Here is a 26,688-nt window from a genome sequence, read left to right on the forward strand (position 1 = left end):
AATTCCATTCCCATAATGCAACTGATTAATTTGTGTATGACGAGAAGCAAATGTTTTACTGTCATATTTCCCATGGTCACAGGAATGAGGACTTGTCTTTACACCTTGCGATTTATTACCCATCGCACTCAGTATCTGACAATTTTGTGAATTTTGCGCCGGGAATGTATGTACATAAATGGCCGTACTGATTTCTGTGAATGGACCTGTTGCTATAAAGTTGGCAAATGAACCTGTATAGAGGACGATCTGAATCGGAATACAACCTATCTGGGCATTGGTCACAGTGTGCACTATATCTTCCCCCACTTGCTTGCAAGTTACATCATTGTCACATAGCATGTCTCTAATGTCTTGGTCATTTTTGGATGTGAGGAATTGAATGTGTTGCTCAGTTTGCCCTCGCCTTGTCCTTCGGCCATCGCTGGAGTGCTTAACAAGGCTGATTAGAGTTTTTCATAGGTTTTGGCAAGATGGCACTACTGTTGTCTGTTTCTTCCATTATACAGGGTGTTACAAAAAGGTACGGCCAAACTTTCAGGAAACTTTCCTCACACACAAATAAAGAAAAGATGTTATGTGGACATGTGTCCGGAAACGCTTAATTTCCATGTTAGAGCTCATTTTAGTTTCGTCAGTATGTACTGTACTTCCTCGATTCAACGTGATCAAATTGTAAATTTTCACAATCAACATGTGTGGGCTGACGAGAATCCGCATGCAATTGCGTAATCACGTCATCAACACAGATTTTCTGTGAACGTTTGGGCAGGAATTGTTCATGATGTCTTGATTGGGCCCCATGTTCTTCCACCTACGCTCAATGGAGCACTTTATCATGATTTCATACGGGATACTCTACCTGTGCTGCTAGAATATGTGCCTTTACAAGTACGACACAACATGTGGTTCATGCACGATGGAGCTCCTGCACATTTCAGTCGAAGTGTTCGTACGCTTCTCAACAACAGATTCGGTGACCGATGGATTGGTAGAGGCGGACCAATTCCATGGCCTCCACGCTCTCCTGACCTCAACCCTCTTGACTTTCATTTATGGGGGCATTTGAAACCTCTTGTCTATGCAACCCCGATACCAAATGTAGAGACTCTTCGTGCTCGTATTGTGGACTGCTGTGATACAATACGCCATTTTCCAGGGCTGCATCATCGCATCAGGGATTCCATGCGACGGAGGGTGGATGCATGTATCCTCGCTAACGGAGGACATTTTGAACATTTCCTGTAACAAAGTGTTTGAAGTCACGCTGGTACGTTGTGTTGCTGTGTGTTTCCATTCCATGATTAATGTGATTTGAAGAGAAGTAATAAAATGAGCTCTAACATGGAAAGTAATCGTTTCCGGACACATGTCCACATAACATATTTTCTTTCTTTGTGTGTGAGGAATGTTTCCTGAAAGTTTCGCCGTACCTTTTTGTAACACCCTGCATTTACTGTGTACCTCCACTTACTCCAATTGGTGTCCACATGGGGATGTGAATTTTGACTAGCACAGCTCACCTCCTTGTATTGTGCTGACTGGGTATTTCCGAGTCTGCCATTACCATGTTTCCCCAAGTTACACCTGGAACACCTTGCCAGCTATGACCACGGCCATTGTCATTGTTTTTATGGCCGCCTCTGTTCTGATATCCAGGGTTGTATTTGTATACTCCACTTCCCCTGTAATTGTTACTTATGCGGTAATTTGCATTTCCCTGTTTTTGTTATTATTATTGTGTATAAGTGGAATGGGATGGTGCCAATTGGCTCAGTCATTATTATTGTAATTGGCATTGTTGGGGTTCCCATTCCCCCATGCATTATTGTGCATATTTTTTATTGTTAGTTTGTCCCATTGTGTCTTCATGACTGAGATCAGTGGAATCCAACAGAGAAAGAAAGTATTTTAAATCTGTCTCGGACACTGTAACAAGATTTTCTCTGATATTTGATGGTAATTTCCCTTCAAGAATCTGGAGCACATCTAGTTTCAGTACCTCATTTTGTTAATATTCTTCTCACATGACCCCAGTAAGCCCCTTTATTTACTGTTGTAGGGTTCTGTGTTGAATACCTCCCTTATAAGTTTGCCTAAAAAGGTTTGTTCAGATTATGCGTATGTTCAGCATTGCTCCGTTACATCTGCCACCCGCAGTAAAGCATCTCCTTGGAAGAAGGCTACCACATAATGTATTTTTTGAGCCTCTTCCCAATTATGTGATAGTATGTGATGGAAAGATTTTATAAATACCTTTGGTGGCACCTTTTTGATTCTGATGATAAAACCTGAAAAACAACATTTTTTCAAGTAATACAGATGAGGGTGAGGGTCCTACCCACGGGGTTTTGTGTCATTGGCATAGGTGATATTATCTGGTAGTTTACTTGATAAGTTGCTGGCGTCTTTACGTCATTACCAGTACTATAATCTGTTCCCATGGCATTGTGTATTGGAAAAGGTGTGTACATACTTTCTCGCATGTGTCACAGAGTTTTTTATATGTTAAATGAATTAAGTTGGATTTGGTTTGTGTGCACATACGTTACATGGCACTGATTCAGATGGCAAGTGCTGCACCGCAGCTTCATACTCCTGTCTGCTTTTACTATGCTCTCAGTTTCTTTATCAGGTACCATTCTTGCTGTTTTCTGTATACAGGTTCAATTCTCGTGTACCACCTTTCGTGTGGTGGTAGAGTCACCGCACCTAGCTTTTGCGATTGTTTAGATTTTTTTACAGTTTAATGAAACCCATTTCCTCTGATAGTTTCTGCATTCTGCCTGGAAGTTCATTGCTAGTCGATTATAATTCAGACACACTTGTTTGAACAGTAGATAATTTTTTTTTCCATCTTGGGATGTGCTACTTGTAAGGAATCTTGTTTAGCCACGAGATCATCTAGTTGACTTGTAACTTTGTTCCTCAAGCACCTGGGAGAATTTGCTGTTCATCTGACTTAATTTGTGTGAATTCATTATTGATTTGCGTAAACATTGAGTGAGTGTATGTATTATATTACTAAATCCATGCCACCTGCATCATTTAAGGCCAAATTGCCTATAATTGGTGACATAAAATTCTTATTGAAGATCACATGGTTTTCCAGGATGGGCGTTGTGGAGTATCGAATCCTGGTGCCGTTTCTTTCTCTACATCGGTTTGTAAAAATGGGTTGCCATCTTGTGGCTGCAATGACATGCCATTGGCGCTTTCTATTGTTACACACATTTTCATTCAGTGTTGTGCCAAATGTGGATCACATTTTTACATGTGAGCTATTGTTGCCCTGGTACAATGTATTTCCGTTGTCAGTTATTAACTCATTTTTCTGTCGTGATATTGTCTGAATTCAACCGAGTATTTGTGCTCAGAAAACTACTCATTGCTCGATTTTTCTTTGGACATGTTGTTTGTATTCTCAACTTTATCCAGTATAGTAAATAAGTTATTTTCATTCAGTGGTTTTAGTTAAAACTATTGTAAATAATGTCTACAACAATGGCTAACAAGCAAAGAACAAAATAATTTAGTCTTTACTGTTACGCCTCAACAGTAAAGCATCTACCGTCAAATGCTTTAGCAACCAAACGTTTTGCCATTATTGAAACACTGTGGATTTCCAAAACTTCCTTGTCAAAATTGATCATTCAGGCAATTTTAAAAGGCTTTGAGGTCATTTTACAATTTTGTTCTCTCACTTTGGTGACTTTCTGTCTCGAACAAAGTGTAATAATTGTACCTTATTTTTTTTCATTAATATTGTTTGCTCTTATCATTCTTATTTTTGTGGTAGTGTCCAAAAATGCATATGAAAGGAAGAATTTTGCATTGCTAGTTTACATAAATTGATATTTTCATCTAGCATTATTACGCTCACAGACGTTATGCTCACCAATTGTAGTGTAATTTTTAAAAAGTAAATAATAATATTTGTTAGAGAAAGGTTTTGATTGAATAAATTTTAATTTTTGTCAAATATGTGAACAAATGCTTAAATTTATTTGCAGGGCAGGCCATTTATAAAAGTGATTTGTATTTTTGCAGCATGATTGATGACGCAGTGCCAACTGCCTGGATGCTTCCAGTCATTCGTCATATTTGTATTCCAAATCATGTATCTTCTTCTCCGGCAGGTTTTAATGGTTAAGAGGATAAATAAACTGAAGGACAGACAGACAGATTGTAGAATTCCTGCGTAAAAATTTCTCAGTTCACTTGCCACGTCAAATTAAGATGAAATTCCAAGCTTTCAATGATATGCCAGGGACTAAAACTGATTGTCATGAACTGGCAAGGTTTCCTCTTTTTATACCCACAGAATGGCATCTTACTGGCTGGATTACGTCATGATGGTGCAGGCAGAGATGGCGTTCTCTACATCCATAGATTTTGCTTGTGCTCTCTTTTTAGCATTGCTTGCAGTGCCATCCATCACTTCAGGCAGGGTACTCCGAGAAGTATTCTTGTGTGTTTTTTCCTTGTATAGTGCGCACTTCTAAGCATTGTTAAATGTCTGTTGAAGTTGTTTTCACAAACTCTGATTTCAACAGCTTCTCTAATCACAGAGTCCCAATAGTTCGCAGGGCAAGCAATTATTCTCATATGTTCAAACAAAATCTTGTGCTTATTTAACAGGCTGTGCTCTTGCCAATACTGACTAATTTATGCAAATGCCTGGGTTTAAGGCGATGTTGAAGATTGGCAACCAGCTGTATAGACTAGCCCATGTAACTCCTACAACACTTGCAAGGAATGTTGTAAATTTCCAGCACTCTCATCCCGAGATTATCTTTGACAGGTTGCAAAATTTCTGTAATTTTTCCTGGTGACTGGAAGACTGGTCTTGATTTCTTGCCTTCTCAGCACTACCTGTCTTGCTAGTGGTTGCACTGTAGAATTGGAGCTATGCTGTGTGTTGATCCTCTTGGCTCGTTTGGATGGTGTTGCGTCTTGGTTTTTCTCATCAGTATTGATCTGATGTCATGGAGAAGAATACCCATTCCTTCTGAACACCATCTTAAGATGATTAATCTCAGAACCAAGGTGGTCTGTAAATACTTCTGGCTCTGTGTATAAAGGTGTTCAGCAAAACTCTTCTGAGCTGGATGGTGAAAGCTACTTCTGTTACATACAAATCTGTATGCCAACTATACAAGATTCATGGTAACTGTTTTTTGTCTTGAAAATGGTAACAAATTTAAAAATTCTGAAATATGCAAATGGCAGGTTAGTTCATGTGTTAAAATTACATGTAGGGGGATGGATGAACTCTCACAATGCCATAAGGCTATAGCATGAGAAAAAAATGACATAAAAGTTTGTCATTACAGACGTGTTTTACAGTCAGTTGTAACAGTACACAATAGTACATTACAAACTCTGTGCATTCCATGGCACCAGGAGACTTGCCAAGAATCGACAGTAACGTGACATGACACCGAATGATTGTCCTTTCCAGGAGGATGAAGTGTGAAGAGAGACCATAGTGTGAGTTGAGCACCCATTCAGAGTGGATGTTACCTGACTTGAACAGCTCTCTTAGGTAAAGGCTGCAGTTCACCATGGAAGGAATGCCTGACAATGCCACAAGGAGCTTTTGGAAGTGGTAGGAAATGCTGCTTTACTGTACTAAATGGGTGATCAGTAGGCACATGCACTCAGACATAACAGAGTTGCAATGGCCGACATGCATCGATCTGGGCCATCTGTCAATGTGCGTATGGCTCTGCTCATACCCAGATTGCCCAATGCTTGGAGAAGACAGAAGATGGATGCTTCAGGAATTGGTATTGAGAAGACAACAAATCTACAGGATTTTATGCAACGAGCTACACATGTGTAAAGTTGGTGCGAACTGGATGCTTCATGCATGAAATGGAGAAATGAACACATTATGAATTTTGTCATGTGCATCTAGTGTATTACAGGGAGGAGGGAGACAATAAGCTTGTGGGAATTGTCATAGATGAATTCTGGGGCAGGACCTATGGGACAGAACTGAAACACTTGTCTGCAGAATGGAGTCGTCCGGTTTCACCATGCAGGCAGGAATTTCATTGCAATCCCTCTCCTTCTAAGTTAATGGTCATCATAGCATATGACATTAGATGAGTGATTTTGTGTAATTTTGTCCCACATGAACAAACTGTTAATCCACTGCACTACTATCGCTCTTTCCTGCAATGTCACCTATGATGGACTATTGAGGAGAAATGTGCTGAACTTCTACATGATGTGTTAGTTCTTCAGGACAATGTGAGAGCCCATACAGCAGCATGTGTATGGAATTTGCTCATGCATTGGCAATATGAAGTACTGCAGCATCCACCATATTCACCAGACTTAGCCCCTCGCAATTAAGACCTCATATGAAAACTGAAAGAGCCATTGCATGGAACATGCTTTCGAACAAGTGAAGACATTGCCGCAGCAGTGACGTGTGAGATACAAAGATTTGCTCTTGGTGAGGTATTTCGCATCTTCCACGGCATTGGCGGTATGTGATGGATTCATTGGGAGACTGTTTCGAGGGACTCGCAAGTTGTCACAGGTTCATGTTCCTACCCTGTACTATTGTGTACTGTTGCAATTCAGAGTAAAATAGTGCTGTGTACTATTGCGGACTATTGCAGTTGATAGTAAAATACATTTGAAATGACAAAATTTGTTTCGTGTTTTTTCTCATGCTATATCTTTATTGTGGTGTGTGTGTGTGTGTGTGTGTGTGTGTGTGTGTGTGTGTGTGTGTTCACCCATCTTCCTACATGTAATGTTTACATATGAACTAACCTTCCATTTGCATATTTCAGAATTTTTTAAATTTGATACCATTTTCAAGAGAGAAAAAAAAATTGTCATGACTTTTGCAATGGCCCTCGTATAATGTCACAACCGTGCCATTTTACCCCTGTCTGCTAGTTAGAAATGGTGGACACCTTGGACCAAGTTAGATACACACTACAGTTCAGCAAGAATTTACAGCAAAGTTTCATTTCATAACCTTTTCAACAGATTCTTGATATGGGAAATATTTGTGAAAGACCAATTAATGTAGAGCAAGTGATCATTCCACAATAGGGGCAATATTTACATGATGGAATACATTTATGTGAGTAAGACAATTATTTGCTGAGTTTGTAGCTGCCTCATTTGTTGCATCAGTAAACTGTATCAGACACTGAAGCGGATGGTGGGAATTTCAGATAGTTGGCGGTGTGTCCACTCATAAGAGAGAATGTATGGCCCTGTGTATTATGGATCTGGCAACATTGATATTAGACCATGATTGAATGAAAAAGTGCGCTCTGTGTAAAGAATGCTGTTATGGTTTGCAGAATGATTCTGATTCATTTAAGGAGAAAGTTCGTGCATGTACAATCACAGGAACATAGTTGGAGAGACTAGTTTTCTCCTTGTGTGGTGAGGCCTCAAATTGATGTAGGTGTTCAGAGCTTCGCCCACTTTGTTAGTGATCACATGCTACAGTCACATCTCAGAGTTCGTGAGATGACTTACTACAACCACATGTGCCAATTTTCAAATATGCTGCCGTAAGGTGTAGTACATGCTGTATTGTGGTGTGGTGGTTAGCGCACTGTTTGTGCTGTGGGGTGTCAGTTAAAACCTGCGCATCAACTGTTATTTCTGGAAGCTTCTTGAAATATCTTACGTTTGTAATGTTTGTACATTCTGGAATGTTTGATGATGTTTGTACAAATAGATGCTCTCTCTGTCCAGGAGTTATGTTGTGTTCTAGTTGTACATTGATGATCATGGTAAATACACTTTCAGTGACTGTGCTTTCAGATTTGGGCTCAAGTGTGATTGCAATGTGGCACTGTTTGGTGAAGGTTCCAGGTACTTCAAAATATCTGCATCAGTGTGGCTCCAATTAGGCAATATAAAAGCTATTGCCTGCATGGTCAAGAACTGCAATACAAGCAGTACATCAATCTCAAGGTCCATGTATTGCAGTCCCAATGGGTTCCAGAACAGCAACAAAGCAACTGCACATCAGATACGCTGCCCAGATCTGATGAAATGGCTGAAAGGATTCAGCCGAGTCACCAAATACAATAGGTAGGGTGAGATTATTTGGCAAATCATGTACTTTTACTTGGGTGCCAGAGTCAAGCAGCGTGTCGAGAAGAATGAAGAGAAGCACAATAGCTGGGATAAATTCCGTGCTGAATTGGAGAAAATGTTTGATGGCAATCAGCAGCAAGTCCGCTTAGCGGAAGAATAATTGAAGAACTGGTTACAATGTCATGGGGAAATGATTCAATCTTACATACAGAATATTTTGGCCACATGCCTCATTGTAAATCTGAATGTGACAGATACTGACAAAAGTCACACCTGATGGAAGGTGTCACAGAAGATATGTACCAAACTCTACCATTAAAGGATGTCACAGCGACAGAGGAATTGGTCAAGTGGTGCCAGCGCATTGAGGAACTGCAACAGAAAAGAGTTGGATGAAAGAAGTATGTGATACTCCTGAATGTGGTCTTTATAGCAACTGTGGAACACCACAAATACCTTGCCTCTCTCATACGATAGCTAGGAAGAGAAGACATGGAACATTTTACGCAGCCAGTTCTGTCGGACAGAGTAAGCAAGAGACGGCAGCCTTGAGTGTCAACACCATGCGTGAGGAGGTAATACAGAATGTTGAAGAAGAGATGAATCAATCTTTAGCACCAGTCTCTGCCACCAGACAAATCTACTTATGCTGTGGACTTCAAACAACAACCCAAGACCCTAGCAACATGTATACAGCCAACTCCTCCTCCAAGTAGGGCTGATAATACTCTGCAGGAGAACAGGCATTTAGAGGACAGAGGACAACACACTGGTACATTTCCACTGAGGAGAGCCCTGGAAGATAAATTTGCGATGTTGTCACTGAAATGTTGAATGGGAGTGAACCTGAAGTACCTTATAATTCTTAGTAGCTAGCTGGTGCAAAACAACTGTGTGCTTGTTGCCAGAATTGTGCATGGTGCATTTCATAGATATACATAATTATAGTAAGAAAAGTTGTGACAGACCACTCAACTCATTGAGTCATCAACAGGGATACACAAATGAGAAAGAAAACTTACTGGCCTTCGGAATAAGTCCTTTGTTGAGTTACGAGTACCAATACGTACACACACGCAGGCATACCCGCGTAGACACACACACGTGTCCTTACATTGTGCCATCTGAACACACAATGCCAGGGTTGCATTTTGACGGGTGGCGTGGGGTGGGGCTTGTTTCGGATATGTTAGTTAGAGAGGAAGACAGGCGGCAAGCAGGAAGAAGGGTTGAGGATTAGTAACTAGCAACTCGGAGGGAGGCAGCAGGTTTGCTGGGTAGGAATGTGGGAGGGAGGGGTTACAGGTGCACGCACAAGATATGTGATGGACAGGTACCAGAGGCGGTGGGGTGCAGCTCATAATCAAGTTGATGTGGATTGGGAGGTTGTGACAGGATAGAGAAACGAAAAACTATTGGGTGTAGGGTATGGGGACAGCAAGCTATCAGACATTGATGCCAGGAGTGTTATGAGAGCAAAGGCTGTGTTGCAAAGATAATTCGCATCTGGGTAGTTCTGAAAAGGTAGTAGTGGAGGGGAGGATCCATATAGCCTGTATTGTGGAGCAGCCATTGAAATCGATCATGTTGTGTTCAACTGAATGTTGTGCCACTGGGTGGTCAACGTTGTTCTTGGCAATAGCTTGGCAGTGGCCATTCATTCTGGTGGACAGCTCGTGGTTTGTCGCACCGACATAAAAAGCAGTGTAGTGACTGTGGCAGAGTTCGTATATAACATGGCTGCTTTCACAGGGGACTCTACCTCTGATGAGGTAGGCTAAGCATATGACAGAACTACAGTAGGAAGTGCCAGTTGGGTGGATAGGACAGGTTTCGCACCTTGGTCTTCCCCAAGGCTATGATCTCCCTGCTGGCAATGGGTTGGCAGTGGGAGTAGTATGTGGATGGATTGGGATATTGCGTAGGTTGGTGGATGATGGCATACTATTTTAGGAGGGGTGGGAAGGATCTTCGGTCAAGCAACAGTTCGTCCTTGCTCTGTCCTGTCATCCCCTCTCAGTCCACTTCCACACCACCTTGATTGTGGGCTGCAGTGATCTGGCTCTGGTAATTGTGCATCATATGTGTAGCCTGAGTGTCATGCCATTCCTCCCTCCCACATTCCTAGCCCGCAAACCTGCTGTCTCCTTCGAGCTGCTAGCTACTCACCCCCAACCACGCTTCCTGCCTCCCCCCTCCCCCCCCCCCCCCCTCTACCCACATTACCTGACACTACTTCCACCCCACCCTAGTCCTCCAGCTGAAATGCAATTCCAGCACTGTGTATCCAACCAGCACAGTCTAGGGACACAGGTGTGGTAGAGAGAGAGAACCTATTTCAGTATTAAAAATATTTATTCAATGTTGTTGTTGAAATTTGAAAATATAATTGCATAGATAAAAAATCTACTCACCAAGTGGCGGCAGGAGGACACACATATAAAAGGTATTACAGTATGCAAGCTTTTGGAGTCAGTGGCTGCTTCCAGCAGAAAGGTTAAAGAGGAGGAAAGAGGCTTTCCCTGACCCAGGTTTCTGGTTGACTTTTCCGAACTCTACCCCTTTTCCTGAACCTCACCAGAACTTTTCCTTCACCCCTCTTTCTTTTTCTTCAACCCTTCTGCCAGCAAAAGGAGCCACTGTCTCCAAAAGCTTACATACAGTAATATATTTTATATGTGTGTTCTCCTGCAGCCACTTGGTGAGTAGATTCTTTATCTATACAATTAAAATATATTTTCAATAATTGATTACTTTCACTGGTATACCAAATACTGTGGTATTTTGTGCTCTGATAAAGGAAATGAAAACACTTTTTCATCGTGGCCACAGATGTTGCTGCCTGCTTGAAGAAAGCAGGAGAAGTGCTTACAATTATCTATCCCAAATTAAAGCATGTAATTTGTCCAGCATGTGCTGCACAGAGAGTTGTAGAAGAGTTAAGATATCTGTATCCTGAGGTGAATGTTATAATTTCCAGTTTACACAATGCCATTGTTAAAATTACTTGGAGGGTAGAGTGGGTTCAAAATTACTGCACAGGCAGTGTGACAGGGGAGGGACAATAGTAGTGATGGGGGTCCTCTTATGGATGGCACAGTGCTGTAGGGAAGTGTAGTTCTACAGCTGAAGCCTTCACACTTTCACCTATCTTATAGAACTTCTATGCTACAGCTGATGAGTTGGTAAATGATTGTACTTGCAGATTATGTCTATACAACTAATAATGTGGCAAAAACGAAAATTCAAAATCAACAATATCTGACTCAAGTACTGCAAATAAAAAAATAAGGATCAGTCAAAGGAAAATAAAAGTCCAAACACACACTGCAAGAAGGATATCTAAAAAAAATCAAAAATATTAGGAAAAGGACAGGTTGCTACACACTCTAAAGATGATGCATTGAGTTGCAGAGAGCCACAATGGAAAGATTGTTACACGTTTAACTTTTGGCCAAAGCCTTTTTCAGTAAGAAAACACACACACACACACACACACACACACACACACACACACACACACACACACACATTCACACAAGCAAGCACATCTCATGCACGCATGACCACCATCTCCTGCAGCTCGGACTGAAAACATTAATAGAAAAAAATATAGTGGATGAAGTTTCAAAGGCAACACTGACAATTTAAAATAAAGAACATATAGAGCATTAATTACTGACCTCCTGATATCTCGCTGTTGTCAGAAAGTAAGGATTTAAACTCATTATCACCATAGGTGTCAAAGGAATCACTAGAATGAAGATCAATAACAACTTTTATTTTGCCATTAATTTTTCATGCTCGGTATATTTCTTTTTGATGCCTTCGAGGTGTCTGCAAACTGCTTCTCACTGTAACTCAGTGACAAGAGGCAAATTTTTCCTTGGCTAGCTTCCAGTCATTGTTGAGCTTAAAAGTAACATTGTTGACAGTAATCCAATTTTTTACTTGTGCTTATATCAATCCTGTTGCATTTAATTCTAGGTAATGTTGTGCCAGTCAGAGAACAGAATGTCCATGTGCCAAAAGCTTGCCTGCAGTTAACACATTTTCAGCTTGATGCATTTTATTAAGGCACATAGCTCAATTTTTGTGTTCCATTGATAAAATTTAATATTATGAGAATTTAACCATTTTGGCATGTCAGCTTTCTATTTGTACATTGTTTGTGTGTTTTCTTCTAGCGTATTGCGATAACTCACATTTTTAAGTACAATAGTGGAGTTGCTTGGACAGTTTGATGTTAATTTCTGTTCCAGACACCTAATACAAAAAAAGACAGTAATCGAGTACAGCTGCAATACTTCTTTATGCAGGCATTTGAAGTGAATGTAATGTCTCTAATAGTTACCTTGAAAATTTTGCAACATTTATCTCTTCATGGTAATCCTTCGTTTTACACCCCAACTTGAATGTTAAAAGCACATTTGGAACAAAATCAGAATAGCTCCTGTAGGGTGGACCATTTACTCATTTTCAGCTGGGAATAAATTTATTGCATTGTGCACAACTATACATTCACATGATATGCTTATTACCTGTGTGTACTACAACAAGATGTCCTTTTGCAAGAGGTTTGTTTATTTTGTCACTTGGTCCATCTGACAACTTTTTGAATCTAGAGTGAACACTATGAATATATCTTTTGATATATATGATGGATGTGCCCTCTTTACAATAATTTCCCACTTAATTATAGAAGTCAAAGCATTTACATTGTATATCTAAACATTCAGCTAGTAGCTGCCTGTTATCTGATGCCCTCTTCCACCTGGTAAATGCTGTACAATGTGAAATGAAACATTGCAGAGTCCATGTTGGAATTTCAACAATATTATAAAAGGGGTAGATTACTACTTACTGTAAAGATGACATGTTGAATTGCAGGCAGGATGAAAAGACTGTTATGTGTTAGCTCTCAGCCAAAGCCTTCTTCAGAAAAGAAAATGCACATGTTCACACAAGCAAGCATACCCCACATATACATGATCGAGCTACATCCCGCTACTCTGGCCAGACTCTGGCCTTCATACGATGTGAATTATATGAACATTTAAATATCTCAACAAAATAGGAACAAAATAATAATACCTTCGGAAGCGCATCTCATGTAATAGGATTGTAATTATGAACTGTCTCCTTTAAATGTGGTATTTTCTCCGATTGACAGAATTAGTGTTTTTAATGTCGGGCACTGTTTGTGTGTGATCAAAACTAGCATAATATAAAGCTCTCTCCCTCTTCCACATCTTTCCAGGATTAGGGAAGTCGTGAAGTACCTGTAGCTGTCTCTTTCTTTATTCTCTTTGGGTGTGTAACGAGAAACGACAGTGGCTGTTGCCACCCTCTCTAGCATACATCTACAAAAATCTTTTATTTTATTTTATTTTTTTAAAGGGATTTTTACTCCCTCATTTGTCTCTTCTGACATAAATTTTGTGCACACTTTCTCCGTTCGTGACTATGAAGCACTTTCCACCCATGTACTGCGCTTGGAGACTGTGATGCCATTCTGTGTAGAAGGAGCAACAATGTGCGAAGTACACTAGTCAGCGGGTGACACACAATTCACAACTGACTGGCAGAAGAAGCACACAGCTCAGCAGGCAACAGGCAACTGAGTCAACTACCCCTCCAGAGCAAAGGAATGGACGCACCCTAGTGACAAGACGAGAATCTGTTTTTGTGCAGGGACTAAGGTATAGCTCTAAAACTTTTCAAGGTGTTACCAGTAACAGGTGAATTAATTAGATGAGGCACTTCGCTTCAAGCTATATGTACTACAATTACAACTTGGAAAGTGCTAAGAAGTTACCTTTTTTGTACTATGGTGGTATATTTAGGCTACCAAGTCTGATTGTACAGAAAACTGAAAGTTTTAGATTTTACATAAGTGCCTATGATGCACTTCATCCACATATGAGGGTAATTACAAAAGAAATCCTCTCAGTTCATGAGATATGACCAAAACATTTTCCTAATTGAAAATGTGATATTATCTGTAGAGTATACTAGTCAGCGGGCGACACACAATTCACAACTGACTGGCAGAAGAAGCACACAGCTCAGCAGGCAACAGGCAACTGAGTCAACTACCCCTCCAGAGCAAAGGAATGGACGCTCATACTAGTAGGTTTGATTACTAATGAAACAATTAATGAAAGTGTGTATGTCTACAATAGTAGATTTTTTTAATATGAGTTTTCCTTAACCTGAACACAGAGGCATTGTGCAGCATCCTGGTTGCCATTAAGGCATATGGGTTGTTAAGAATACAGAGCTAGTTCATATACAATAAATAATACGGTACTTAGTATGTCAGTTTCAAGCAAACTATTGGAACGAACAGGAGTTTCTTTGGTGTCTTTTCTCTAAACCTATTGTTACATTCCCCCCATGAACCATAGACCTTGCCGTTGATGGGGTGGCTTGCATGCCTCAGCGATACAGGTGCAACCACAATGGAGGGGTATCTGTTGAGAGGGCAGACAAACGTGTGGTTCCTGAAGAGGGGCAGCAGCCTTTTCAATAGTTGCAGGGGCAACAGTCTGGATGATTGACTGATCTGGCCTTGTAACACTAACCAAAATGGCCTTGCTGTGCTGGTACTGCAAACGGCTGAAAACAAGGGGAAACTACAGCCGTAATTTTTCCCGAGGGCATGCAGCTTTACTGTATGGTTAAATGATGATGGCATCCTCTTTGGTAAAATATTCTGGAGGTAAAATAGTCCCCCATTCGGATCTCCGGGCAGGGACTACTCAAGAGGATGTCGTTATCAGGAGAAAGAAAACTGGCGTTCTACGGATCGAAGCGTGGAATGTCAGATCCCTCAATCGGGCAGGTAGGTTAGAAAATTTAAAAAGGGAAATGGATGGGTTAAAGTTAGATATAGTGGGAATAAGCAAAGTTCGGTGGCAGGAGGAACAAGACTTTTGGTCAGGTGAATACAGGATTATAAATACAAAATCAAATAGTGGTGATGCAGGAGTAGGTTTAATAATGAATAAAAAATAGGAGTGTGGGTAAACTACTACAAACAGCATAGTGAACGTCTTATTGTGGCCAAGATAGACACGAAACCCACGCCTACTACAGTAGTACAAGTTTATATGCCAACTAGCTCTGCAGATGATGAAGAAATTGAAGAAACGTATGATGAGATAAAAGAAATTATTCAGGTGGTGAAGGGAGACGAAAATTTAATAGTCATGGGTGACTGGAATTCGATAGTAGGAAAAGGAAGAGAAGGAAACGTAGTAGGTGAATATGGATTGGGGGTAAGATGATAAATAGTTTGGACAAGAGAAAACTGTGACTGATATTATGTATGTGGTCATTAACTGCAGCTTTAAATTATACTACAATTACAAGCAAACCATAATGATTTTTCTACATATTGGTATTTTACATTACTGCCATACAGGCATTTGTAGTTACTGTGTCTCAGTGGTTTGACATGTCCCCAACCACAACTCCTTTTTTTTGTTTGCTTCATTGCTCTCTTGACCTAATTAAATTTAAATTCTCTGTTGTGAAGTTATGTTAAAGGTCGTGTGTCCACACAGTCATTTCAAATAGCTGCAAGGACAGGTCATGAAGCTATCATTGAAATTGAACAAGACATGTTAAGATATGGTATAGAGTATCATATTATTATTTGTCACATCACAAGAACTACTGATGCTAAATGTCTGCAAGTTTCTTTTAAAGATTTGGGATATTGACTTATTAAATGATGTCTGTATGTTTTATTAATACCAAACATGTTGGTGATGATTAATAGGTTGAGAAGGTGTTTTTTGAAGTTTTCCTAGCATGTTTGTTAATATAGCTCTGTTTGGTGCCTGAGTACAGTTCAGTACAGTGCATTGGCCGTGTAAGATTGTAGACTACATACAAACAGTTTTACTAAGTACTTATCTGTAATCATGAACCCACAGCTTGAGAAGGGAGATAGAGTGCTGTGTCATTTCCAAGAGAAGACAAATGTTTCCTTGCTGTTACACAATGCAGCAGCTGTTCCTGCTTGTGGAAAATTGTGCCACAGATTGTGAGTGCAGCACAATCTCATGGGAATCCTTTTTTGATAGTGACCTTACTAAATATCACTAGATATATGTCTTTGTGGAAAAGTGTGTGACTGTAAATTCGAAGGTTTGAGTTTCAATACTTAGTTGCCGGAGAATGATTTCTGTCCCCAATTGCTTCTTTTATCTCTGTGGTGCCTTGTGTATGTGCAGAACGTAAATTTTCACATCGGCTCAGAGTCTTTGTCAAATTAAAAGTCCTCTTATGACACACTGCAACAAATTTGAACTTTGTGTCTTGCCACAAGGTGAGAGTATGTGTTCTTTACTAAATCACATACACTGATTGCAAAAATAAAATCAAAAATGTTCCACCACATACCAGTTTTTCTGGGGAAGATGTGCCCCACGTACCACTTTCAAGAAACTTGGAAACAACTCAGTAACAGTACAGGAAGTATCTGTAGTCGATTAATATACAGGTCATGCAACAAAAGTAATTTTTGTATTACAAAACATAAAATAAAACGAAAATAGTACAAGAAATCTGAATAAGTCTTGAAATGTTCTTGCAATTTAGAAATTTTTCCTGGAAACTTTCAGTTTATGGATGGATGGTGAAATGTTTTGTAGGAGAGTCCTTTGCTAATCCACCAAAAGTTTAGTAAACATCTTCCCTTATTTCATCTTTCCTTAGCAGGACTATCTTGGTGAAATCATTCACCTTGTTTGTCACTCACATCTCCAAGATTAAGTGGAAAGAAATCCAAATGGGAATGAAGGAAATGTAATTTCAGAGACATGTAGCACTCTATAACCTTAACAGTCTAGCGTGTGTTCCCTCTAATTCTCAAGACATTACGTTTGCCAAGAAATTGTAGCATACATCTTTAAAAGTTAGCCAAACAGACTCCTCATTATCTGTCAGCAGCTGTTCAAAAATAATATCTTTCATCAAGCCATGGATCTGAGGCCCATTGAAAATTCCTTCTTAATTTTTTGCAGTGCTAATTGCAGGAAACTTAGATTGTAAAAATTGAAAACCTTAGCCATCTTTGCCAATTACTTTCACAAAATTCTTGATAAAGCCCAATTTCAGATGGAGTGGCAATAACAGCACACTGTCTTTGTCAGCAGGGGGTTCATGCAACATATTTTTTTTTCCACTATGATTGAAAATTTCTATCAAAGGCCACTCTTTGACTACATAATGGTCTTTCCTTGCCCTACTATCCAGTGACACAATAAACAGCAGTATTTTGCGTAACCAGTCTGCATTCGCAGTAGTAGTCCCAGAACTTTGAGATTGCCACATATTTTCCATTTCTGATTCGAACAGCCAGTGCACTTCAGGAGTAGCCTCACATTCTCATAGGTTTCCTTTAACTGAACGGAATGGGCCACTGGTGTCGAAGATTTCTTGTTTGTGTTGTGTAAGAGAACAGCTTTGTAACTGCTCTTTCAGGAACCTGTAAAAATAGTCCCCATTGTTCTGGATTGTGGATCATCCCAAATTTTGTAAGCAGCCCATTTATGTCATTACAGTATACCAAGCTGTCATTTACGGAATGTAATATTAGTGTTTGATTGTCACAAAAGACGAGAACCAAATAATTCTGCATGCTTCTTTGAACGATTTAGATCTCTTAAAAAATCATTCAGTTCCAGTGGCTGTGGTTGTAGCCGCACTGCAGATGGCATGTACACAAGATCTTCATGATCGGTTGGTTTGTCACTACCATCGTCTGTTTCATATTCCAATGACCATTCCATTGGTGGTTTTGAAACTGGGAGAGAATCAGAATACGGAACCGGGCAAATTACAGATTTCAAATTTGCATAAGAAACTGCCATTTTGATTTACTTGAGTTTCTTTTTACTTTCGTTAACCAAAGTAGCTATCTGCTGTGTCTCCAGGTTCCCTCCACTAATGTGGTATGGCAAATTGCATAGACGGGTGGATTCCATGCAGCCAGCCTCTTAAATAGCAGGAGCAACATGAGCAACAGTTCTGTTTTGCCCAGCACGGACCCTCATCTACCTTTGATTCAAAATACAACCTATACACCTTTCTGACAATGGTTGAAGTGGAATGTATTTGAGAGTTGTAAACTCGCCATACACATAACAGAAAAGACTTAGTGAATTAACACACATCCTAGACATCACTGAGTATTCTTCACGTCAGCGGATGTACAGGTCAAGAATTGTTACTGTGTGATTTTATAGTGAGATAGTCAATAGTTAATTGACTGAGACAACTGCAACTTCCCTTTATCTACCCCTAGTGGCTGTCTCCCACTCCCACTCTACTCCCACCACTAAGTAATAATATTCCTAAAATAACAGAATGTAATTAGTGGTGCGACAGTGTAAATAATGCAGCCAAGTGCAGATAAAATTGCATTTCCAGAAGAAAGTTTAGATGATAGCGAACAGTGGTTTTCACCATTGTCATCAGAGCACTGATCTACATAACAACCACATATTTTTGTTTTGCGGGTAGTTTCATTGTTGCACTGTGTAATTAGCTGTGTAAGTTAGTCCAAAGGTTGAGGAACTTTATCATTCCTGGTTGCCTCGTAAAGCTCTGTGCTGTTGAAACAGAACTGGAACTCCAGTATTAGGTCAGCTTGACTTGATCTAACAGTTACACTAGTCCATGATTCGGGCGGGGGGGGGGGGGGTTGCTCTATGAGTTTCTGAATGCATGAGAAAATCTGAAAGTACTTTGATATTTCTACCAGTTGTATAAGAATAATAATATTTGTTAGCTAAGTTTAGATGCCTATTCTCCGGTGCTAAAATGGTTAACTTTATATTCATAATATACATATTATTGCTTAGTATAGTTGTTATTAAGATATAAAATTTAGTTTCTTTGTTTCGTTTTTATGTCTTAGATAAATTGTCATGATAAAATGTTCCTTATCCAAAGTTACTAGAAATATTAAATTATTGAATTAATTTAACAATAATATGAAAAGGACATACTGTTACTTACCAAATAGAGGAGGCTTTGAGTCAGACGGGCAGCTTTTGGTCAAAAAACTACTTCTTCTGAGCAGAAAACACACACACACACACACACACACACACACACACACACACACACACACACACACACACGGCCACTGTCTCTGATTCTGGGGCATGACTATGGTCTGCAAGTTGTGCTTGTGTGAATGTGTATGTTTTCTATTTCGGTAATTGGTGAGGAGGGGAGGCAGACTTCAACGCATTATAAACTGCTCTGCATGTGTGGACAGCCTTCATCACCACCCACAAGATTGATATGCTGACTTCTCATCAGGGCACTGATGACCACGATGTCGAGTGCTCCTCACCTAAAATCATCATCATCATCATCATCATCATCATCATCATCGTCATCTATTTTGAAAGGAGGACATTTGTCCAAAAGCTTAAATTTTTAACAGCCTTTCTCATTGTGCTTAAATGTGATTCAGTGTCTCCTGTATATGGTGAGTAGCAGTCTACCCTTTTTATATTGTTACTCTGTTGTGGACTTCCCATAGTTTGAATTCATTTAAGTTGCTAAGGATTACTAATATAGAAATGGTTTTTACTTATAAATCATCATCTTCTTTTAACAGGCTTTGACACAAGAACTGATAAAAACAATTCGTGACCTCATTAATTTGAATCATCTTTACCGTGATGCACTGCAACAAATGCTTCACCAAGGTGAACGTGTGGTTGACAATCCAGTGTATCTATCAGATCTGGGTGCAGCTTTGACAGGTGCTGAGCCTCAGGAGCTTCAAGAAGTTCTGTCAGAAATGGATGTGAGTACTATATTCTGTACATTTTCTGTTGTCTCCTGTATGTACTATACCATGCTATAGTGCAAGTTGTTACATTCTGCTATCTACCAGACTACTATAGATTCTTTTGAATCTTCTCTCTTCCTTTGCTTTCTGTATCTTAACTGTTCACTGCAGTACTCTCATACCCATGTAACAAAATTATTCAAGGAAGGAAAGAATTTTTCAGACATCTTAGCTTTCCAAAGTTCCCATTTAATGCCACAGAAACACGACTTCATAGTGAAGAACAACTGAACTACACTGCCGAAAAAAAAGTACACCCTTAGTTCACTCGAGATTTATTGTTACAACAATACATATGGAGTACATGAAATGATTACATTTACAGATCGATAGCACAATTGGGTCTGGGGTACCAGGTATTGACCCATGCTGCAACACCCATATTACTATGCGGTGTAGTCTGCCCCATGCGACAGTGCAAGTGCTGACTCTGGCATCCAGTCAGTTGTACAGACGGCAAATACTGTCTTGGGATATGTTATACTGAGTGCTGGTTAGCATTACCTTCAGAAACACCGAAGGTATAAGAGAGCTGTAACTTATCACATCCCAGACCATTAAGGCTTGGGGTGGGGCCAGTGTGTTGTGGATGAATGCGCTTTACAAGACAGTACTCACCAAGTCTACATCGTATGCACAAATGACCATCACTTGCGTGCAGGCAGAATCTGCTTTCATCGCTGAAGACGATGGCAGACCATTCCATACCATTCCATCTTCCAAGTGATCATCTGACAGTGCCAGTTGAGCTGTGTGCATCGATGCTGTGACACGAATGGAAGACGGGCTAGAGGTGAGTGTGCACATAGTCCCATTGCTAATAACTGTTTCACAACAGTTCATGTTGACATGTCTGGGCTCACAAACTGTTTGATCAGTGCTGTGGTAGCTGTATGATCTGTCACTGCTGTGTTTACAATAAGACGATCATGGCAGGCATCTGTGCTGCATGGCCATCCAGAATCTCTTCTACAGGTGTGAGAGTGTTCATGTGGCCCCTGATACCAGCCTCATTGTGCAACTAATGTATCATGTAAAACATCTATGACAGTTCCCCAAAAGGACCATCCCACCACTCAGACAGCCACAGTTTGACCCCTTTAAAACTTGCTTAGTTTGCTGCAGGAAGCATGAGTGCATCCGTGGCATTGTAGCCTGCTTGCTTAACACCTTTGCGCCATACTGAGCTTTCTGGCTGTGAGCATCCCTGTTAAAGGGTAGACACAGATGGCAATCTGGTAGTTATGTGACTGTGCTCTCTGTAGGCGGATGACATTGAAAACTTTTATCAGTACATCTAATACCACACAGATGCCATATGGCATCATTAGATCAAAATCTACATTGTCTATCCAGATGTACTATTCTTTTTTTTCTGGCAGTGTATTTCAGAGTATGAGAAAATGTAAACTAAATGGGGAAACAATACTGCATAAAAAATCTTGAATGTTCATTTGATAATTATAATGATAATGTTATTGGCATTTACTGTTATGCACTGTGAGGTGTATAAAGTTGCTGCTGTTCTACCAGGTGAGATGTTTATGAGTTCATTGCGTTGCATTGAGTGAGTTTCTTTCTGTGTGCCATACTCTCTAACAAGTGCCTTTCTCACCTGTTCGCAAAATTAAAATCACTGTACATTAATGTTGTGTTGTGGTAAGAAGACTACTTTGTACAGAAGTAGGAAAGACAGTTGTTCCTGAGCTCATTCATCTAGTAAAAGTGGAATTGGTGATAAAATCATGTATACATCTTTGTAATATTAGACAACATCCATTACTTCTCATTATTTTTTCCATTATTATGTGCATTCATGGTGTGTGTTGCATTAGGTTTTGATAAAAATTGAAAACCAAAATGATCAGACCTGTTTTGTAGTTAATAAGTACTTTCCTGTTAGAGAAATGCAGCAGTACCTTACTAAATCTCATTTACAATGTACCTTTACATCTGTTTTTTTGCATACAGATACCCAAGCGCCTTATGCTGTCACTTGCTCTGCTGAAGAAAGAATTTGAGTTGAGTAAACTGCAGCAAAAGATTGGCCGTGAAGTAGAGGAGAAAGTGAAACAGCAACATCGTAAATACATTCTTCATGAGCAACTGAAGATAATAAAGAAGGAACTTGGCCTTGAAAAAGATGATAAAGATGCCATTGAAGACAAATTTAGGGAGAGAATTAAGGTAACTATGAGAGGTCATCATCTTTATTGCTGTTTAATGGATAATAACTGATTCTCTGTTGTTCCATATTTCCTTAATGTTGTGTTTTATCCCCATTGGCTCTAGACAGTGTTGCTTTGATTTACTCTTAAGTAGAATTTAATTACAAATGATTGGAATGCATTATATTAAAAGCTTTTGAAATTTGTTTAGCAACATTGCATTTATTTTTCAAATAACAGGATAAAACAGTGCCGAAGCCTGTGATGGATGTTCTGAATGAAGAACTGCATAAACTCTCACTGCTTGAAAGCCACTCATCAGAATTCAAGTATGTACAGTTATTCCTTTTTTGCAATTGGTGAAGTTTTATGTTGTACATTCCTCAAGTACAAGTCATCTGCAATTCACTTTAATACTATTCTGTGCAGTTAAGTGACTGGTCAAGGAGTCGTTGCATCAAAGTCTGTCATGGTATTCATGTGGCCTATGCTCAGTTTTCAGTCGGGCCCGTATGTTTAGGGACTCTCAAAAAACACTACTGAAAAACAATATAATTATGACTAGGAAAACTGTTGTCTTATTCCTTTCTCAAGATTGGTTCACTATAATGAAGTTACATGTCTTAGAGTGTATGTCATTGAATGGATTGTGTATTCTGTATACCATTTGCTTTGTATTAACATTGAGTGTGCTAGTATACATATGTGATATGAACAGAAATGAACTAAAGATTACAAGTAATGCATTTTTATTTATGTATTTATTTTGTACAAACTTTCAATTTACTGCTATGAAGACCACTAGTGCATTGCTGCCATCACATCAAAAGTATCAAACTACCACAAGCTACAATGTCAATTCATGTGACCTGACACTGTTTATAAATATAGAAATGCAAAGTTACACAATGATCAAACGTGACAGGCGAGAGATGAATGATTGGTGCAGGTGAATCACCAGTAGTTTCAAGAAAAAAGGGAGAGGCTGAACAACAGAAAATGTGGAAAAAAGTGTGCCTGTTTAGAGAAATCACATATTATGTTACTGATGGCATTAAATGATAACAGTGAGTGTTGCTGTCGTCCCAAATTCATAATATTGTTTCACTTAATAATAAAGACTCTGGTTTGTGTGTAAAAAGGTGTTACTTTTGATTAATATGAGATTGTGGGAACTGAACTAAACTCCATCTGAACAGGCCTCAGAAAGCCCAACAGTACTTGCTGATTGCCATGTTATCCTCAACCTATAGGCATCACTGGATACGGATATGGAGGGGCATGTGGTCAGCACACCACTCTCCTGTTCGTTATCAGTTTATGAGAGTAAAGCCACTACTTCTCTATAAAGTAGCTCCTCAGTTTACCTTAAAAGGCCTGAGTGCACTCCGCACTTGCCAACGGCACTCAGTAGACTGTCCAAGTGCTAGCCAAGCCTAACAGCACTTAACTTCAGTGATCTGACAGGATTTGATGTTACCACTGCGACAAGGCGGCTGGCTGATAACTGTGGGAAACTGCTTCAAAATATTTGTGTCAAGAACACTGGTACTTTAAACCCGGCTTACTTTTGTTGATAGCCTCCGCACATGTTTAGGAATATGTACATCCCAATAAGTTAAAACATGGAAAGTTAGGAATTCTTAGGGAAATTTTATTGATTGGAAAGTTCAAAAGACACAGGGAATTCTCAGAGATGCTGGGCAGTTCAACTGTTCACTGACTGAACAAAATATACTAACAAGGGAACTTCATCAACTGTACCTAGTATTGTCTTGAGAAAAAACACGAGCTAGATATCAACCTCTACAACCAATCTTAAGCAAAAATTCAGGGCATCACGCTGATACTATGCAGTTATGGCCCCCTCAATGTACAGCTTTAAACATTTGTGTGCTCTGGTTGTTTGTCAAGCACCCCACTTCAGTGCAGCTGTGTAATGCCCAAACGCGCAGTGCTCTGCAGTGAAGTGAAGTGACATCAGCAAGCTCCCCAAAATGTGAAATGTGAAGAGCTAGGGAAGTGGAGGATGGAATAAGAAGAAATGCGGCACATAAAGTATATTTCTTACAAATGTACTCCATTTTAATAGTGTCAGCTAGTATCAAAGAAGGTAACAAGCATCGATGATATTCAAAATTAAATTACACTACATATCACCACTGCAATTATGAATTGCAATATAAAAGTGTTCAAAGCAAAGGGATTTTTGACACCAGCTACACATTAGAAATTGCACACTTTGACATAATACCTGTGTCAAAACAGTATTACACTAGATGTTCACAGTATTGTGGCCAGTCACTGGTGTAGTCGCTTCAGTACTATGTCTACTGGAAGACTGACCTAAATAACGGTGCGCATAAGTGCCTGTGAAGAAGTGACTGTATTTGTAGGATGGTGTTATGCTGACCGAAGTTTACACAGACATCCAGAAATGCTAAACATTCGGGCAAATGCCTTCAACACGTGGGAACCAAATATGTCTAGCAGTTGGCAGAATCTTCTACCACCTGGTGGTATTGTCAATATAGAAATGGTCGTGTATTGTATTCTGTGTCTTCATGCACTGACAAACTTCCATGACCAGAAAAAGATTCCATTATTCGAATTGATCTGTTGTTGTCTCAGGTGATTTTATAAACACCTCTTTTCACCACTTCTGTAACTGTTCCTTGTTTACTTTTCCAGAAGATTAGGCAACAATTACAACATTGTCCGCAAAACAAATTTTGTTTGACTCGCGGATCAAATGATCTGGTCGGCTCCTTTAAAATAAAAACAGAGGTGACTGCAAGTGTCCATCTGCAGATATTGTTGGCATTATGATGTAGCTATGAGTCATGTTATTGATGTACTGAAGGATTGTGATGACATCTTTTGTCCTTTTTTTCGCAAGAGTTTGACCTGACGTCATTTCTAAATTAAACCCACTCTGATCAATATTATAAACATTCTGTTTACTGACTGGTTCTGTAACAACTCTGGTGTTGGTGAGAAATTTTTCACAGGCAGTAATTGTGGCTATTTCTTTAGATAGCTTTTTTGTTGTTGTAACAAGGGTTATTCTTTCGTGATAAAATACCATATTTCTTGTTGAAGGCATAAACCCACCCTGCAGATGCCTTGAAATTATTTAGGTCCACCTCCACTGCTTCTTGAACACTGTGTGTTAACGTCGTGGATCATGAACTTATCGCTGTATGCATTGTTAAATATATCTAGACAGATTGTGTACACTTTTGCAAGCTTTCAGTGATGCGTACCACTGTTCTCAACATAATTATTCCAAACATACAGATCCCTTCTCTATTTTAATAATTTAAAGCTCTTATTGATGACCTTGAAAGATATAGTCCCTTTTTCTAAAAGGCAATGGCCCGTTGCATATATTCCTGTGTTATAGACACAGGTAAAGAGATATTCGATGATTTTACATAATCAAAAAAGCCTTCACCAACACTGATGTGCTTGATTGCATGGCCCAGCTCCGTTGAAGCAGTGAAAGTGTTTAATGAATGTAACGGTTGTGAAATGGCAGCTTCATCATTGCCGTTGTTATCCTCTTGTACACTTGTACCAAACGTCAACCCACTATTTTCTTCATCCATGTAATTTTCTACGATTTCTGCAACGAAGTTTAAAGACGTAAGGAAAAGAGTAAAGAGTGTCATGTGCTTTCATTTGCCATGTATAGAATTTTATCCAGTTACTGCAAACTTTGATCCTTACTGGTCATGACTTTTAAGATTTTCTGTTCTTTGACATTTAATCGTTTCAGTTTAGCTGTCTTTCCATAATGCTCTTGGAGGAGTCGCACAACAGCTTGTTGGTTCACTAACATCACGAGTGTGCAAATGTTTAAAAGCTGTACATTGAGAGGGCCATACCTGCGTAGTATCTGCATAATGGCCTGAATTTTACTGTGAGATTGATTGCAAGGGTTGATATCTAGCTCATATGTTTTTTTCTCAAGAAAATTTGAGGTCAAATTGATGAAGTTCCCTAGTAAGTTCTGGATTATAGTGGAGTGGCGCAAAAGAGAAGGGTGGAACTATGCATTGGGCATGTGCTTGGTGCTTCACACCCAGTTATAGTTGAGCCAGGAAGCGGCGCAGCAGCCAGCAGGTTCGCTTCACTGCATGGATGGCAAATATGCAGGCCGACTGATCTGTAAGCTTTCTCAAATGATTTTAAAGGAACTACTCGGTAAAAGTGTGATTTTCATGTGTCAGCTTCATGATTAACTGACTGTCAGTTTGTTAATGGTCATAGATATTGTGATATTCGTGATTATGAAAACAGCTGAAAGAATTTGGAAAGTTTGCATTGAAAAATAGAGGTCGCCATGAACTTGCATTTGGTGCGTGGTGGGTCATATATTTCTGCATATAAAATTTAGCTAACATACTGAATTATTTTTCAAACTTAGAAGGCTATCACTATCTATCACCAGTCTCGAGAAAATGGATCATATGTAAAGCACTTTATCCTTGAACTCGTGCACCAACAAAAAAAGTCAGATATTCGTAACATTCCTTG

At 39.5% G+C, this 26,688-nt stretch overlaps 1 protein-coding gene across 1 annotated transcript in view; it reads left to right on the top strand.

Annotated features, from left to right (window-relative positions):
* Positions 1 to 26,688, top strand: part of LOC126482343 (lon protease homolog, mitochondrial-like) — a 153,901-nt gene that overhangs the window by 79,823 nt on the left and 47,390 nt on the right. The window contains exons 5-7 of the mRNA XM_050106424.1: positions 19,742 to 19,933; positions 21,950 to 22,165; positions 22,387 to 22,475. Coding sequence (XP_049962381.1) covers positions 19,742 to 19,933; positions 21,950 to 22,165; positions 22,387 to 22,475 — 497 coding nt within the window. The remainder of the gene's footprint in view (positions 1 to 19,741; positions 19,934 to 21,949; positions 22,166 to 22,386; positions 22,476 to 26,688) is intronic.

The sequence above is a fragment of the Schistocerca serialis genome, chromosome 5 (genome assembly GCF_023864345.2).
Source record: "Schistocerca serialis cubense isolate TAMUIC-IGC-003099 chromosome 5, iqSchSeri2.2, whole genome shotgun sequence".
Classification (NCBI taxonomy): Eukaryota; Metazoa; Arthropoda; class Insecta; order Orthoptera; family Acrididae; genus Schistocerca; species Schistocerca serialis.